Source organism: Clinocottus analis, unplaced genomic scaffold, assembly GCF_023055335.1.
Source record: "Clinocottus analis isolate CAN_PGR_092001 unplaced genomic scaffold, fCliAna1.0.p SCAF_14, whole genome shotgun sequence".
NCBI classification, from domain to species: Eukaryota; Metazoa; Chordata; class Actinopteri; order Perciformes; family Cottidae; genus Clinocottus; species Clinocottus analis.
In genome coordinates, this window is record NW_027175865.1 from 15,381,820 (window position 1) to 15,399,459 (window position 17,640).

The 17,640-nt window shown below is 43.3% G+C and overlaps 2 protein-coding genes across 2 annotated transcripts in view; both read right to left on the reverse strand.

Annotated features, from left to right (window-relative positions):
* Window positions 1–2,794: 2,794 nt before the first annotated feature.
* Window positions 2,795–8,117, reverse strand: zgc:110239 (uncharacterized protein LOC550326 homolog). The gene is made up of 11 exons (XM_068575535.1): window positions 7,966–8,117; window positions 7,175–7,234; window positions 6,991–7,083; window positions 5,956–6,128; window positions 5,027–5,288; window positions 4,743–4,938; window positions 4,437–4,630; window positions 4,262–4,353; window positions 3,809–3,970; window positions 3,431–3,620; window positions 2,795–3,333 (listed from the first exon to the last, which is right to left on the reverse strand). Exons 1-11 carry the CDS (start codon window positions 8,006–8,008, stop codon window positions 3,146–3,148), a joined length of 1,653 nt encoding a protein of 550 aa, XP_068431636.1. The 5' UTR covers window positions 8,009–8,117; the 3' UTR covers window positions 2,795–3,145.
* A 4,117-nt stretch (window positions 8,118–12,234) lies between these two features.
* The window catches only part of LOC137784681 (SH3 domain-binding protein 5-like), an 11,765-nt gene continuing 6,359 nt past the window's right edge, over window positions 12,235–17,640 (reverse strand). The window contains exons 4-9 of the mRNA XM_068575536.1: window positions 16,138–16,302; window positions 15,874–16,004; window positions 15,563–15,605; window positions 14,492–14,708; window positions 13,923–14,366; window positions 12,235–13,412 (exon numbers count right to left, since the gene is read on the reverse strand). Of these exons, the coding sequence (XP_068431637.1) occupies window positions 13,234–13,412; window positions 13,923–14,366; window positions 14,492–14,708; window positions 15,563–15,605; window positions 15,874–16,004; window positions 16,138–16,302 (1,179 nt within the window). The 3' untranslated portion in view covers window positions 12,235–13,233. The remainder of the gene's footprint in view (window positions 13,413–13,922; window positions 14,367–14,491; window positions 14,709–15,562; window positions 15,606–15,873; window positions 16,005–16,137; window positions 16,303–17,640) is intronic.

Below are 17,640 nucleotides of genomic sequence, written 5' to 3' on the forward strand. Positions count from 1 at the left end.
ACAGCTCGTGAAGGACGATTTCAAAAGGCTCCAATAACTGACAAGCACGACCTCACCGACACACACGAAGGGAAACGGGTGCTTTTATGCACATGATCATCAGCAGCTCCACAACCTTGGGGCGTCTTTCCCCTTGCGGCAGTTCAACTGCTGTGTTGGACTTTATTTGGCCTTTAAAATTGCCAACATGCAACTTTAGGATTAAAGGCCGTTCATAACACTCCCAGATCACAGTCACTTTCACCAACTCCAGCGTACAGGTCAACTTTTAAACACACCTCATCCTCACATCTTCAGAAAGGAGGAGCTCTTTGCAAGTGAAAGTTATTTAAAAAATCTCCATGAAGACAAATAAGTCCGGACTACAAAGACATACACACTTAATGTATATTTATACTGTGCATATTAGCTCATTCTGATTTAGAAAATGATTCTGCAGTGAAGGGAAATAAGGTGGTCGTTCATTTCAATAAATCCAAAAATAAAAGCAGGTCCATTGAAATGATAACTTGACAGTCCTCCAGTGAAAAAGATGTCTACTTGTCCCGCAGTGCTGCTGTGGCAGTGTGCCTCAGTAAATAGGCCACGCAGGGTTCATTCATGCGTGTGTGGCACAAACGACGCTACTGACACGCCGTGTGTCTGAGGGTGTGGCTTCAGCGGCATCAGGAGGTCGCGTCACTGGATGCGGATCTTAGCTTTTTTTTTTCGTGATTCGGGGCTCTCCAGTAACACAATCAGTGTGGCAGGCAGGCGGGACACACACTCAGCTGACCGCATGATGCATGACATCGCCATTTCAAAAAAAAAAAAAAAAAAGACAGCTCAGAGCTCGATACTCACACTCACAGGATGGAGACCCGACGCGTCCGAGTCTCTGACAGAGAAATCCAAGAAGGGACTCTGGGTGCAGCTGAGGGATCCTGCAGGAGAGGGAATATGATGGTGATGATGATGATGGTGATGATGGTGACTGTTCCTTCGGATGAGCAGGAAGAAAGCGGGTCGCTGTCAAACAGTCTGAGCAGGCCGGCGGGTCGCTGCTGTTCCTCGGGTCCGGACTGTGTCCGCGGTCAAGGTCACCTTATGTTGGGTAACAAAGTCGCTCTTGACCCAGTCCAGTCTTCCTTCCCTTCAGCCATCTCCCACTCTCTCTCTCCCTCTCCCTCTCTCTCTCTCTCTTGTCTTGTCTCTCTCACTCTCTCCGGAGCCTCCCTTCACCACTGTGAAGCCAGCAAGGAGTAAAATGACACGACTTCCGGTCATCTCCTCCAAAATAAAGCCCCATAAAACAAAGGGGAAATGCAGCTCGAAGCATCCGCACAAACGTAAAGATTGATGTTTTCACAAAATAATAACCCTTATTATTGCATGCATTCTTAGTTATGGAGACATTTCTAATGGAGGATTAACTGTCACACGGTCAAACAACCAAAACAGAGGAAAAGGAGCTCTCTATCCACAATAATATATAATATTAAACTTTAAGTTTATAGTATAGGTCAAAGTGCTTTAAGTTAGGTGGAAAAAAACAAGAGAATAATTATAATATGCATAAACTGCATAATAAACCAATAAAACAAACCAGGAATGGATAACAGCAGTGAAAGATGAATTCATTTATGTAGCACTTTTCATCATACATTTTTAAAATCCTTATGAAAGCTATACAATAAAAACAAATCAAGAATAATAACATAGAGCACACGATCATACATTAAAAGCAGTCCTGAAGAGGTTTTCATTTGTCATTTGATCATGGAAAGGTCTGTGCAGTCTCGCATGAGTTTGAGGAGAGAGAAAAAGTTTTATAAAACAGATAAAGATCCATTGCGACGCTGAATCTTTTATTATTATTATTATTATTATTAATAATAATAATAATAATAATAATATTGTGTTGTGCTTTTAATTCTAAAGCGACGGTTTTCGCTCCGCTTCTGCTTCCTGTTGAATGCATCTGACTTGATGGTTTGTCTCTCTGCTGCCGACCAGACACCCAAACCAGCACCCAACGCGGTCTGAACGCAGCGTCAGTGACGTCATGCGCACCCACAACAGGAAGGGGGACAGGCTTCGGTTTTTATAACGCACACGTGACGTAGGAAACCCACGTCCAAGTCACCCGACAATACAACGTGTTCCGGGGCATGAAAATAGTTCCCAGCTTTTGCTCGTTTAATTCAGTTCAGGCCTGATAACTTTATCAAGGTGGATTATTATGCAGAAAAACATATACTGTATGAAACATACATTATTTTATTGAACACTGACTAAAGATTAAACTAATACTAATGAATCTGGAGCAGCGATTTCTTTCCACTTCGAGTTTGACCAAAGAGAGGATCCATTGTACTCCAGAGAAAAAAATACCGTCGCTGAGTCATAACTTCTCTTTTTTCCAGCTGAAGCTGTAATTTTCAGTGTGGTAATAGTACTTTTACTGAAGTAAGAGATCAGAATACTTCCTCCAACACTGGTTATTTATATTACTTGATTTGTATTCACTATGTCTCGTGTTCACTGCTGCTGAAATCCTGCACTTTCCCCACTGCAGGACTAATAAAGGATTATCTTAAACACCTAAAAACACAGGACTAATTACGTATAGCAAGTATACAAAGTAATAAGGACGTAAACAAACACACTCGCGTCTCCTTCTCTGCTCTTCCCACACAGGACAAAGGAACGCTCACACCAGGCGTGAGGCCGAAGACCCCGACCAGGAGGAATCTTTTGTTGAAGTTTGACCCCATTACAGTATAATAGTCACAAGGTTTCACTGAGGGCAGCAGACAGAAAACTTTCTTTTATTGCATTGATTTCATTCCAGTGCAAAACATCATAAAGTATAATACCAAGTGGAAATGCGTCAACTGAAATGTACAACTGAAAAGGCACCGTAGCCATGTGCATTAAACTTGTCAAGGCCTTGTTTAATAAAAACAATTTAAAGAAAGGAGTCTTGTGAGAGTTGTGCAGTGTCTTAATTCACTCAGACACCTTTTAACAGCAACATATTATTAACACCCAGCAGCACGGTTGGATCTCCATACCTCTGCATGTCTCACATTAGGCGTCCCACAGCCTCAGGGACTCATAGTGGCATTAAAATGTATTTTTACAGAGTGGAAAAGGGGCAAAGCTATGCCATTGTGACGTATGTCGCGTCGGTGGTGACGCCACAGTTGTTATCCTTCATCGACATCAGGATGTAGCCGTCGTTGCCCCAGTATGTGGACCACGAGTTCTTTACCAACCAGTACGGCTCCCCGTCCAGTGTGCCGTATCCCACCGCGAGCACGGCGTGATCCAAATCGTTGGTGGTGTTGCCTGGAAAAGCACGAGACGCATGCCGAGTTATAGCGCACAAAAAAAAAAAAAAAGACCGTTGCTGCGGTGAAAACGTGCGAGAGGGAGGCGAACGTACCACAAGCCGGCTCGTAGTAGACGCCGTGGCTGTAGAAGACAAAGGAACGATGCGCCGCGTCGATGCTGACGGCCGTCGGCCCGTTTTTAAAGAGCGCCACCTTGAGGGCCTCTGCGTCTCCCGAGGTCACGTTGGTGTAGCTCTGGATTTGTGCCGTGAGCTGGGATGTGTTCAAGTGGCAAAATCCATTCTGTTCAGAGAGGGAGGCGGAAAGTTAATACTGAACGTGGAAATAGTCAGAGGAACTAAAATAAATTTTAAAAAATGCAATGCATTAATTTGTATAAAGTGCCTTTAAAAATGTCTGCCTGAACCTTGCTGCCTCAGACTAAATGCCAGCAGAGTCAAAACATTTTAAAGGAGGGAAATAAATCTCACCATTCCCATGTAGGCTCCGTAGGTTTCCGTTGTGGCGATGCCTCCGTGTTTCATGATCCACTCGTATCCTCGCCACTCCTCCCCTCCATCACAGCCGTTATTGCCGAAACCCCAAGAACAGTCGACGAGCATCTGCTGAGACAGAACCTGCAGGGAGCCCGTCTGAAAGACAAGAGCAACACAAAATGTATACAACAAATCACAGGAAGTACAATGCAAGTGCAGAAAAACGCAGATGTTTGGGAGAGTGCCGTTCAAATTTCTTTCTTTTTTTAATAATTCATTTGTTTAGACGTAGATCACATAGTACATTTCTAATTGGCCCCTGGGGAGTGGCTCCGCTTATAAACCTGCGATAGAAGGGGTGGAGGGTGGTCAAACAGCATGAGGAAGTTATAAACCAGCTATAAACGCTGGAATGTGGCCCAAGCAGATTTGTTTTGAACGTCTCACCTTTAGGAAGAGAGCGCCCTCTACTGCTCCGGTGGTGGCAAAGCTCCAGCAGGAGCCGCAGATGGCCTGGTCCTTCACGGGGGTCACGGCACCTGCAAGCGCGGAGTCAGAAATACTGTGACGTCCTGCAGGGAAGATGGATCTTTTGTTTGACTTTATTATTGCATATCCGTACCGTAAAGCCTCCAGTCGAGGGACTCGGGCACAGTCACCGCTTCGTAAGCCTTTAAGGGGAAAGGGAGCCCTGCGTTTGGAGTCTTCTTTTGTTTCCTTCCCCTCATGGTGGTCAGCTCCGACATGGTTCGATCCGACAGAGAGTTCAGAGCCAGAGCGAATCGAAGCCCTGCTCTGTTCTTGGAGTGGACATAACTACAGATACGGGAAACCAGTCGTCAGATATCAGCCTTTGCTGAACTATTATAAAGCAGCTTTAAGATAAGCTCTCACCAGTAAACTCCTCAGTATTTAATGTTTCTCTCACCGCAGGTTTTGAACAAAAGCGTGCTCCCTTTTCTCATGTTCCCTTTCGTCGCTGTACCGGCGCTGAAACTTGTCCTTGAAATGGTCGAACATGCGCTGCGCGTGGCCCGACGCCGAGGTGTGGATGAGGTCCTTCATCGGATTGGCCAACATGTGGTGCTCCACTCCTGGACCAGGAAACCCACCACAGACCATCCCTGTAGGAGAATAAATACATAAATAAAAAGTTTACCTCACTTCAACAACTTTCCTAAAAACCTCTTGCACCTCCAGCGGAGCACAAACCTTCAGGCAGAGCGAAGACTTTGGGGTCCACGCGAGTGCTGAACTCTTTGTAGTCCACCAGGTATTTGTCGTAATGCGAGCCCAGCAGCGTGTTGTAACCAAACATCTCGTAGTGGAGGGGCGTGGCCGGCTCGTCCTTGCCGTCTGCGCCCCTCTCTGCACGGGTCACCCACAGCGTGTAGGTGTTCTTCTTGTAGCCCACAGAGGTCACGTTCTGCCACACCTCACACAGGGAACCTCCGAAGTACTCCATCCTCAGGAACTATGAGGGAGAGAGACATTTTGACTTGTGAGGAGACAGAAAGTTAGAGCATTTTTCCCCTTAACAGAAATAAATCGTTGTGAGATCAAGTGTGAATATGTAATAATCATTTACGACAGAGTCTGTAGTTGAAATGTGGCACAAAAACTGTACAATTCCCGCCTTTGGAGGAACGACCTCGCAAAATCATGTGCAAGAATACTTTTTTGTCAACATTTCAGTATCATGTGCAATGCAACTTTTGATTATTTTTCAATATAACTTTCCATTTTAAGTTTCTATTAGGCACTGATGTTAGAATTACTTATTGTGTACTTTATATTCGTTATATTTATTACTCTTTTTTAAACACATCTATATTTTAACAGCATTATTTTTATTTTTTTGTTTGACCCTTTATCGGTCTACAGCACAAGCATTTGGGATGAATAAAGCCATCTCTCCATTTTACAAACGTTCTATTTTCATGTAGAATATTTTCCTCAGTCCTCAACACCTCTATGAGTTTGCATTGATGCAAAGCCGTAACATTACTGAAAGAGTCGGCCGCACAATGAGCTTAAATCTCCCTCGGGCTGCAGTGCAAAAGACGAGACCAACGTCAACAACATGCAGTAACTATGTTTTTCATGGCAAAATACTTCGGAGCACTTTTTTGCCGTCTCACCTGGAAGCCTTGAACGTCGGGCAGCGACGCCTGCGACGAGACGACTTCCTCCTTCGTTCCGTTGGCCAGGAAACACTTCATGATATTCTGCTGCTTCTCCGTGGTCTCAGGAGTGATTTTATAGGAAACGCCCCACGGCTGCTCCGCCCCCAACTGGTAGGTCGACACCTGGCCTGTTGATGGTCGATGAGAGAAAATAACACCATCATTAGCTCCTTCAGCCTCAGTGTGCAACGTGCTGGAGACATACGTTACTGTACCGACAGTGACAGCTTTCATTACACCCTTAGATTTATTTGTATTAATAATCCCCAAACTTGAAATGTGAGTTTCGATAAATTGTTACAGAGTGAATAATTAATATTCAAATGTCCATTTTTTTTATTTGCATTAAAACAAGTTAAACACATTTTGAGTGCACGTTCAGATAATGTTTTTCTTAAAAAAGGCAGTGGTCTGCGTCGGCTTTTTGAATTGTTGGGACATTTTTTTGTTATCATTTCTTATCAGAGCAAATAAAGACAGCTGGCTCTGGTTACTACACAGAGCACCGACTAGGCCATACTGTGGATATTCTACCCTCTGGTGAAAATCTTACTATTGTGTTAACACGCTTTGGTTACGATTAATACATTTATGTAAAGGGTTACAACACAAGGCAAACACAGCTTTAACTTGACAGTAAATAAATGTAGGAAAGTAAGCGGGTGCAACAGTAATTCATAACAGGAAATAAAAATGTGATCACTTATAACTGAGAAATTACAAGTCTGACATGGTGCAGATACAAAAGACACAGTTCACAAAATCTGCATAAACGCATGACTTAAGACACGAGTAGGTAACATGAGCCAACAATAAGTTCCTCCAAAATGCTTGTGCTTTTTTGTTTCGACAGAGTGCTGAGTTTATGTTTCGCTCTGGTGACTTTGGTTTGACACAGCAAGTTCTCAGTTTCACATCATTAATCCAGACAAGCAGGGAAACCACGGGGTTGGTTCAGGAGAACCAGACGCAAGTGAGAAGGTTTCTTACCATGGTAGTAGTCTATTCGGCTGGACTTTGCTGCAAGGTCGAACCAGGCCTCAAATGGCTCATTGATCTCAGCATAGGGAAGAGAGATCACTCCTGCAATACAAATGGGAACTCTATTGTCTACATTTCAAATATGAGGGAGAAAAATAGGTCTAAACGTGTAATTGAATGTTGCACCGCTTACCTTTGACGTGATAGCTGTTCCCAAAACTTGGAGGGGTAAGGACAGCTTTTCCCTCTGTAGCTAGAAGGGAGGGGAGGGAGGGATGTTGAATTGGTGCTTTACAAAAACTACATTTTCAGCATCCATGATGACCCGATCAATTGACTTATAGGACATTGGACATTTGCTCCAACACTGTCAATATCACTTACGTCTCAAAGCTAACAGCTGTACGACAGTGTTGCAATATAGTAAATACTTTAATCTTAACATACTCCATAGCAGACAAGCAACTGACCTACTGCCACATATTTAAACACATTTCCTGCCTACAAATCCTCAGTGTTTATCTCGGTTACCACTGAAGGAATAACGAGTTAACGTTAGTGCTTACGACAAAGAGCTGTAGTTTCGTCAATAAGTGTGCAGCATGTTGTGTAGCATGTATGCCGAATCAAAGTGTAGCTACTATAGTTTCGTTTGGCATTAAAATATATATTTTAGGATGTCACTGAAATAGCCTGATAACCAAGTGAACTTTAAATTGACTGATTTTTGCCTCGACTTTGGTACGACAGTGTGTGCATTTCTCCACATGCATCGGAGACAGAAGATATATTTTTTTACTTAGTATCTGATTTCTTGTAGACTTTTATATCTACTCACCACTGCTGCAATTGTATGTTTGCAACCCGAGAGATAGTGAGCGTGACACACTTTGTGATAATACCAAATGCATTCTTTAGCGGCTTCCGTAGCTCGTATCTGAGCAAACTGGAGACTCGGTGCGGCAAATTAAACGTGACGATTACCTGTGAAGGCCCACAGAAGAGCAGCTGCGACGAACCAACGCATCGTTTCTACTGCGAGACCAGAAGTACAGGGGATGAAACAGTCAAACAACACAAAAAAACAAGCCTTCCGTGCAAAACACTGACAAACTGACCGCAAACACGTATTTACATCGTCTCTCAACCAATCAGAGGGAGGCGCGGTGGAGCGTCAGCCAATCAGATGCAAGAGGTCGTTTTTCCTTTAAATATGTGTCATGTGATTTGTGTCATATGACTAAATGACCTGTGTGACACATGACACTGACAGAGACAGTAGCTCCCCCACTTTTAGTCCTCGTTGACTGTTTATTTTAAGTCCGACAAAAATAACCTTTTGTATCAAATTACTCAAACTCAAACACATGTCATTACAAAACATGGACATTGGATTTCGCTGGATATGGATGCAAGGAACTGGCTGTTTCCTGTTAAAAAAACAACATTAACTTCTATACTACCCAAGAACACACGTCATAAGAATCTAAATATATCATTTATATATAGTGTTAGCGTGAAATTGGGTGATGTAAACATAATTACGTAAACACAGGTATAAATTATACATGTGCAAACATAAGTTTAGTATGATATTAAATTGCTGTCTATCCTCTTGTCTTCATATTTAGTATAGATAGATAGATAGATAGATAGATAGATAGATAGATAGATAGATAGATAAATAGATAGATAGATGGATAGATAGATGGATAGATAGATAGATAGATAGATAGATAGATAGATAGATAGATAGATAGATAGATAGATAGATAGATAGATAGATAGATAGATAGATGGATGGATATTTATCCTGAAGGGGAAATTTGTTTGTGCAGCAATCGAAGTTACATAGAAGACACACAAATATTAGGTATGAAAAGTACTCAATAACATTAGAGCGTATTAATTTAAGGAAACTAAACAAAACAAGAAAGTGCAAAAATGTAAAGTGTATGAAGTGTATATCACTAAACAACAAAAGAGGTGCTAGGGCTGTTGATGTTGATTCAATTGAAAGGATTCAAAGGATCTAGCTATTGGTGACTTATGATAAAATCTTAGTGGTTGGTGGTATATTAAGGTCATGATCTGGTAGTTGATAAGGTCAATAGTGGGAACTGTTCAGGTGGCTGGAGGTAACTTACAGGGTTGAATAAGGAGAAGGGAGAGAGGGAGACGAGGAGAGTTTGGTCTCGGCTGGTCTGGTGAGAAGTTATGAGGAAAACCCACAACGTGTTAGGCTGATTCATTCCTTGTACACCCACATCGCTTACAATAACACTCCTCTACAAATTAGTGTTGCTACAAAAATATTTTTTAAATACAGGACTCAATACAGACAACTTTCTGCTGCAGGGACTGGGCTGCAGAAACATGTCCAACATGTTTGTCTTTCATTTTACTCCATGTTGTTTTAATGTGAATGAATCTTGTTAAAGAAAATGCTGTGCTGTATGGTATGCAGCACCGAAGCATAAACACTGTTTGTAATGCACAACCTAAAAATAAATTACATTTTTAAAAAAAACAACCGACAACCTTGAGGCCTGGTTAGTATCCTCAAAGCACTCCGCAGGGGAAAACAAGGAGCATGCAAACACACAAACACAATGTATGCCATTCAAGGAGCACTACCTGGAGAATCTAAACATCCTTACTGGCAAAAGATCTTCACATTTCTGTCACATATATCTTCAACAAGGACAACAAGTAAGGTCTGTGAAGATTGAATTCCTGATGCTAATGAGGCTTTAAGGGACGTCCTGTCCGAGTGTTTTGTCTGCTGGCGACTGCATGCAGCTCCAAGTCACCAGCAGATGGCAGATTTACCTCATGACAGAGTGTGTCCAGGTAAGCCTGCACTCACTGGCGCTGGGGTTGATTATTTTAAACCCTTTGAAGTTAAGCAAGGAAGTATAGTGAAGAAGACTGGTGTTCTCTTTTAAATGTTCATCAGCAAGAGGATCCCAATACTTTGAAGCATTAACCCCTAAACCTTTGCTCCTTTAGGCAAATGTCGTATTTCCATCAGGACGGTACCAGAAGAGAATATATGCTCCAGGCAGTTTAATAGCCGTTTGACTTGTTATGGAAACGATTACTTCAGGTGTGCCAGTGTGTCATCAGTTGTGAAGTTGCCGGAGCAACTTAATTCCCAAATATATGGCGCTCATGACTCAGTTGATAACTCATGATTTACTGTATGCAATTGTGCAAACTATCTCTGACTAAGTCTGCGATGAGCCTGGGATTAGGTATTTCCAGGTAAGTGTAGTCACACACCCCCATCCATGATTTAGTAACTGATTCCATTCACACGTTTTGTGGAAGAAGAAATGGTCAAACCCGTCTTTGAGGTGGAACTGAACAACTTTTACGGCTCGGCATGTCAAATCAAGCAGCTGCTGAAAATGCTGCCCTGCCAATAGCTAGCTACTTCTTTAATAAAGGACAAACCTGCACTGCAAGTTCAAGTGACGCTAGAAACAAAACAAATGCAGCTGTAAAATAAATACCTGCTAGAATCATCTGCTGCCACTATACTTCTCCATAACCTTAACACGAAGGAGCAAATGGTGGATTCAACTCAATGGATTGAAGGCTTATTTGGAAGCCAACAAACAAAAGAACAGACTTTTCGGATATTGAGGTGTCACTTGTATAGTTTATGCATGAGCGCAGTGCCCGAAACACCAGTAACTGTTCTGAATCCATGCGGCCTTCAGCGAAGAACACAAGTCTCGTCTTTCCAGGATGCATGGTCACCTCGACGCTGTTGTATATAAAAATACCAAAAACTATGCAAACGTTTGAACACTGAATGGAGGAAAAACAATACTTTTCTCGAGCAGTACGCCTCTGGCCGGCCCAGAGACCTTGTCAACGGCGGTCTAATGAATGGGCGTTGAGGTTAAGCAGAAGGAAGCTATTGAAGGAGCGCTTTGGGGACTAAATCAAAGTCACTGGTGCTTATTTGGAAAAGGCATTGAACTGGACAGCCGTGAAAGCTGACGAGGAAAAAAGGCTTGTGCGACGTACTTAAGTACTTAAAAGTGGCACAGAAATACAGGATTTACAGCTGACAGTTAGTTGAACTTGGTATTCCCTCCAATTTAAGGTCAACCCACAGTTTTAAACTCCACACCATTAATCTTCTAAAAATGAATGGTCAGTGCTTTTTTTGATATTTAATAAAATGGGCACGGACTGCATAAAAAGCCTGACATGTCCAAGGTGAAAGGAGTAATCCATAGAGTATGGAAACCAGGAACTTCAACAAAAGCCTGAAACTAAAGGAGCCTCGGTCAGCGATTCACTTGTGAAGCACAGAGATATCGTCGAGCTCTTATCCATCCCCGTGTGTTAGGACTCCTTTGGCCCAATAGAGGTGAAAAGAGGCTGTGCACATGTTAAACGGTGGGGAGCGACCTTCACTTGCCTTTTTGATGGGTCTCGTAGTCCTGGTTTTGTGTCTTTATGTCTGTTGGGTGTCTTTACGCTGTGGGTTGGTCTGAGCGTCTCCTCTTCTTTTTGTTCATTTTGGCCCATTAGTCTTGAGTTTTTAGGTTTGGATTAGGTTGACTTTAATTGTCATTTATATCATTTATCCAAACTCAAATGTTATTTCCTGCATCTCTTTGACTCTTTAAATTATTTCGTGTCTCTTTTGGGGTCCTGACAACTTCATATACACTATATAAGGAATACGGTGTACATTTTGTGACTAATCCGTTTAATACTTTTAACCCACCCTCTTTGTGATACATAAATATCCAATTTTGTTTTCAAAGGTAGAGTCTTTCTAATTCCTGGCAGTAATTCTGATTCAGAGAAAGTGGTCAGTGTCGCTGCTGACCAGGTGCTGCTGCGGGGCAAATTAAACATTGATTATTATTTAAAAATTGAGGAATAGGTTGATCTTTTGGGAAATACGCTTATTGGACCCTCTTTGCTGAAGAAATGTTTAACTTGAAAACCGTTGTCATTGCACTTTATGCCTTGATGGCGACTGAGTCAACATGTTTTGGTTTTCCATTCATTAATAAATAAAAATGTTGAACTTGCAGTGCGAATGCAATCCAATCAGCCCGACAGTCTCTTTATCTGTCTCACGTCATATCTTCCCTCATTCAATACCACATTATCCTGTTTAAAAGTATAATTCTGCTGATTTCAAAAGAGGCTTTGATGACCAGATTTAGTTTTACGACCTTGAGTGCAAACGAACATAGTTGAGAACTGACATCAAAATAATCTGTTAAATGTAGCACATTTATTGCTTATTTTGTTAAACAATAACAATAGTAACCACAGACCACTGCTCATATACAAGAATACAGGAGTATAAATATAGAATATCTGTCCTACAGGAAGTATTTGAGTATTTCCCAAAAACACAACAGACACACACACACACTCAAATGTGCTCGATCACCAGACGATGATCTGCGCTCAACATTCACTCACTCACTCGTTCACAAATCCAAACGGAAGACCACTTGTGTTCAGTCCCGCCTGAAGAGAGTCTCTTGTGTTTAGTGCTCGGAGGCCTGCTTGCGCTCCTCGTTCCTCCTCGACGATTTCTCCCCCAAAAACAGTCTCTGCCTCCTACATTTTTTTAACTTCACATTTAGGAGCTCGAAGCGGAGCTCGCTGGCGATCCAACATTCGACATCTTTGTTTTGTCCCGTTTGGATCCTGGTGTGCAGATGCAGATCCAAGAAGAGGCTCACTGACTTCTCTTGGCGGTGCCAGCTTTAGCATATTTACGACGATACATGTTTTTTGACATTAATTTTGACACAATACTTCAAAGCTGTATAGACGGGTCACACCATATTTGAGAAGTTTGAGAACAGGAAAGACAGTTTTTCCATACTGCTGTACAACGCAAATGACTTTGCGGCATGAAATAGACGGAGCATGTGAAATCCGTTCAATGGCAACAACACACTCACTTTGCAACAGCAAGAAATGAGATTTATGAGGAATGCAGTCTTTTGAATAATGCTTGCACTAATGATACCAATACAGACCAATCCTCCTGTCCCTGCTCTTATTTTACACAACAGGTTTACAACTTACTTAAATGATGTACTGATGTTCAAATACACTACTAAGAGCACCTTCTAATATGACACCATTGGAGGTTAAGACAATACGGAGACACAACGTCAGGTTGGTTTGAGCTCTGGCTGTGCAGGTCCTCATCCTGCGCCAAGTCTTCTGCCACAGAGTCCAGACAGGAGTTTATGAGACACTGTTGAGTAGCAGAGTGGTCGTGGCTGAGCTGGGAGCGGATATTTCGGGGTTAATGACATGGGGATCTTGTTCATCCTCGGAGTCCCCTTCTTGTTTTTGAGCTACAGTCAAGGTTAGCTTGTTCAAACCGGCTTCTAGCGCCGCCTCCGCTCCCTCTGCTCGGTCACCTGCAACACACAGAAAGGGAGCGCGCAGTGAATACGTGTGCAACGTGGAAGTAAACGGGCATGCTAACCACCGAGACGGTCGCCCAGGACCTGGTTAGCCCAGCTTTGCACAAGTTAGTGAAATCGAGGAAACTGCTAGTCACTCTTCAAAGGGAGAAAAGAATACAATACCAAGATCTTTGAAGAAATCGTAGTGTTATTCAGTGAGCTTTCGAGGTGTTGGTAAGCATATTTCTGAGTGGTCGGCAGAGCCTGGCTTGTGATTTCCCCCTCAGTCTTCATGCTAAGCTAGCTATGCTAACCATACCTTTACTCCAGCTCTGTCATTGGTAACGATCTTCTACTCAAACACTCAGAAACCAAAAGTATACACTTATCGTAAAACTAAACGTTGAACTGCTTTTCAAACTTTTAAAGCTCCAAAAATAGAAACAAAATGTAACACAGGATGGATGAAGCATCCCGTCAGAGGTCAACACACATGTACACACTGATGTGATGAACACACACCTCTCTCCTGGTCGCAGTCCGGAGAAGAAGCTCCGCTGCACTGGCTGCGAGGGCCCAGGAGAGGCGAGGCATGCCGAGAGCCCCACACCGAGTCGGGGTCACGAGGGCTACAGGGGCTCGCTAACTCCTGCCCACCCGCACCGGAGGAAGAGAGGACGGAGGGCGAGGAGGAGAGGCACGAGCAGGGGGTGAAGAGCGAGGAGGAGGAGGAGGAGGAGGAGGAGGAAGAGGAGGAAGAAGAGGAGGAAGAGGAGGAAGAGGGAGGGGGCTCAGGGCAGGGCATGTCCGGGGTGGAGGAGGCAGAGGTGGAAGGTTGGGTAGAGGAGGAGGAGGAGGAGGATGAAGAGGATGGCACGGCCCGGGGGGAGGAGGTGGAGCGAGTGTCGGTCTCCTCCTCTGAGCTGCTACTGTGACTGCCCTCTTCATCGATTGATACGGACACCACTGAAACACACACACACACACACACACACACACACATATGCACATTAAACATGCAGACACACGGATGCAACAACACCACTAACTAAATGGGGATGAGTAGTGAGGACGTGTGGAGTTGCACTCACTCGACAGACCGTCTGACTCCATGGTGAAGCCGGCGATGTCCTCGTCGGGCCCGTCTCCCTCCGCGCCGACGCCCTGCTCCCTGGCACCCATGGCGAGGGAGCGGCGCTGGGCGTGGATCTCTTCGGAGATGCTCTCTAGGTTGCGTAACGCCGTGCGGTAGTCGGCTTTGGCGACCACGAGTTTGGCCTGACGCTCATCCACAAGACGCTTGAGTTGCTAAGAGGATTTAAACAGACAAACATTCAAACATATGAATATTTACATTTTGACACAGTGGTCCCTCGACGAGCTAAAGGCAGTTTCTGTGTCAAGTGGGTTTCTCCACTGCCCCGCCCTTCAGGACACTTGTGGCAGGTCCTGAGTCTGTTGACCTCAATGGGAGAAGTCAACCTGAACACAGAGTATGACCTGATTACTTTTGCTTTTTTAAAAATAAATATAACACTTCCCAACATAGTCGGGGAGACGAACACGTCACGACGACGTCTAGTAAAAGCACAGGAAGTGTATATTATTGTCCCACAGACAGACGTCAAGACTATATAATAAATCACCTTTGGCCAAACAAATCACTCAACTGTAACACCTGTAACACACTGCTTGTTTTGTTACATCTTTGCACTATTGTCTACTTTGTTAATTCATTTAAAATCATTCAATTGTTTTGTATATATTGTGCATTTAATGTTGCTTTACTTGTAAGTATAAATGCTGGTCTAACAAAACAATTTCCCCTTGCAGGATTATTACAGTATCTATTGATCTCTACCATTTCAAAATGTTGCAGGAGCTTGTAATGCTTTATCTCACTTATAGAGCATATTTTGTGTGATGTTCAAAAGGTTTTCTTTCTCAGTTTAGCATGCAAACAGTTGCTCATGAAGCCGTCATTAGTTTTGATGGTATTTGGTCGTAAACCAAAGTATTTTCCATATTAAAACTTTGAACAATGATGCTTCTTGATGGAAAGTTATTACACATGTTTTTAATATAATAACGTATAAACTCCAGTGCTTGGAACTGTTTTTGCTCAAACTCTCAATTGTGTAAAAGCATGACAACATACATACCTCGAGCTGTAGATAATACTTGGCTTTCAGTTCAAAATACGGCCTACAGGGGGAGAGAAAAAGAAGGAAAAACTGAGAGAGAGGCAGAAGCTGTGCCAGCTGTCACTGGGAGGAATAACACTCCTCTGTGAGCAGTCACATTCCTTGGCTCTTACAAATGTAGCACACCCTCGACTCTCCACAAGCAACAAATGAAACATCTGGACTGCATCAGATCACATCAAATTAGCGCTGCTTTCCCACACAGAGCGAGGCCCAAGCAGGGGGGGAAAGAGAAGGAGACATTCAGAGCGGGAGACAAAGGCACAGACCTGGACTTGTTGATGGTGCGCTTGAGTTTCTTCTCCAACTGCCTCATGTGGCCGATGCAGGAGTTGTAGTTGGCTGCGGTTTTCTTGTGTTCGGCCTCGCTGCGCGTTCTCTCCTGCTCGGCCTCCATGACCTGAAGCGATCGAGAGGCCTTTATTCAAACAAGGAGCTAGAACATTGCAGTGTTATCCTAGTTTCACTTTCAGTCTGAACGTCAACCCCCCCCCACGCACAAACTTTTCCAGTATTTTTCAGCGGGTTCCTACCCTCTTTGTGGCGTGGTTGAGCATTTCCTGCCAGGCGGAGTCAAACTGGCGGCTGTCCTCCTCCAGCAGCCGCTCCTCGGCCAGGGCGATGGTCTCCTTGGCCGCCCGCAGGATCTCGACCGCCCGCTGGAACTCCTGAGTGGCCTTTTGGGCGTCAAGCTGGGCCTTGAGATCAAAGGGAAGGGTCACTTATAGCCCTAATAGCATCATGTGTGAAAGCAGCTCCTAGCCACAGGTTTCCTGCCTAAAAATAGGGTTCGATGATGGGTTGCTTGTGAAAAGGCCGACAGGGCTTAAATCATAGCGTTGTGACATTCGTTTGACTGTAATTTCTACCAGCAAGGTGACCCGGCCTTTGTTCTCGCATAGGAGTGCTGCTTTCTGGGTGTCTTATGACCTATATTTCCCCGAGAAGAACCACGGTTGATTCATTATGACAGCCATGGAGGGAGGGCAGAGCTCGCACACACACACACACACACACACACGCACAGAAAGACAACCCTGCTTTCATCCAATAGACAAACAGGAGCTTTGTCACTAAGAAAATCTGTCACACTGTTAGTGGGCTTTTCCTGCCCACAGTCCGAGTCAATGGGAGGATTCATCCCATCATGCTGGACATATTTGGAGCCACTCTCGCCACTCAGCCGGGCGTCACTTAAAGGTCAACGTGTTGGCTGAATACTAAGCAGTTACAGAAGAAAGAAAAGATGAGGAACGATAAAGAAAATTAGGTTATCTGAGTTATTTGTAAATGTAATTAGGTTTTTTTTTTTATCTTGGTATAACAAAACTCTGCACTTTAGCTTGAACTTTTTGGTGAAAGCATTGTATTGAAGGCATAAAAATAAACCAAATATATCACATTTTTTCATAAGAAGTTGTTCCAAGACAAAGCAACAGTATGTAATGTAGCTCAACGTCTACATATCAAACACAAATCACCAACGGATAAAATAACACTTCTTGGATCTCTCACACATCTTGCAGGTCTTCAGTTTAAGAAGGTGAGACGGTTCAAAGTACTCAAAAAGGTTACTGCAGACCTCTGTGAACTACGTTCACTGCGTATCATTTTACATGCATCTGAGACATTATGCAACAGCAGGCCGTCCCACTGTTACGCTTCCTCGGGTCCTTTAAATGCTTTATAGGGTTAGGGAACATTTTGTACAGAGCAACAGTTTAATGGGACACGTTTCCCTTCAAGCTGAAGGGAAATCAGTTATTGTTCACACCCTTTAAATCCAATGTTCTGTTTTAACTGATTTGACTGTATAAAACAATGGCATCAACTTTCTATCCTTGAGCATTTTGAATGGATTATTGTTTGCTATTGTTGCAGCTGCATGGCCATTTGTAACTATGAAAATACGCCATCTATTCATGTTAAAACTACAGACTTTATTACTACGGTTTTAAACGTTGATTGTTTCAAATCCAAATGTATTTTTTTGAAAACAAAAGATGATGAAGGGAAAGAGAACTTGACCCAAGCTG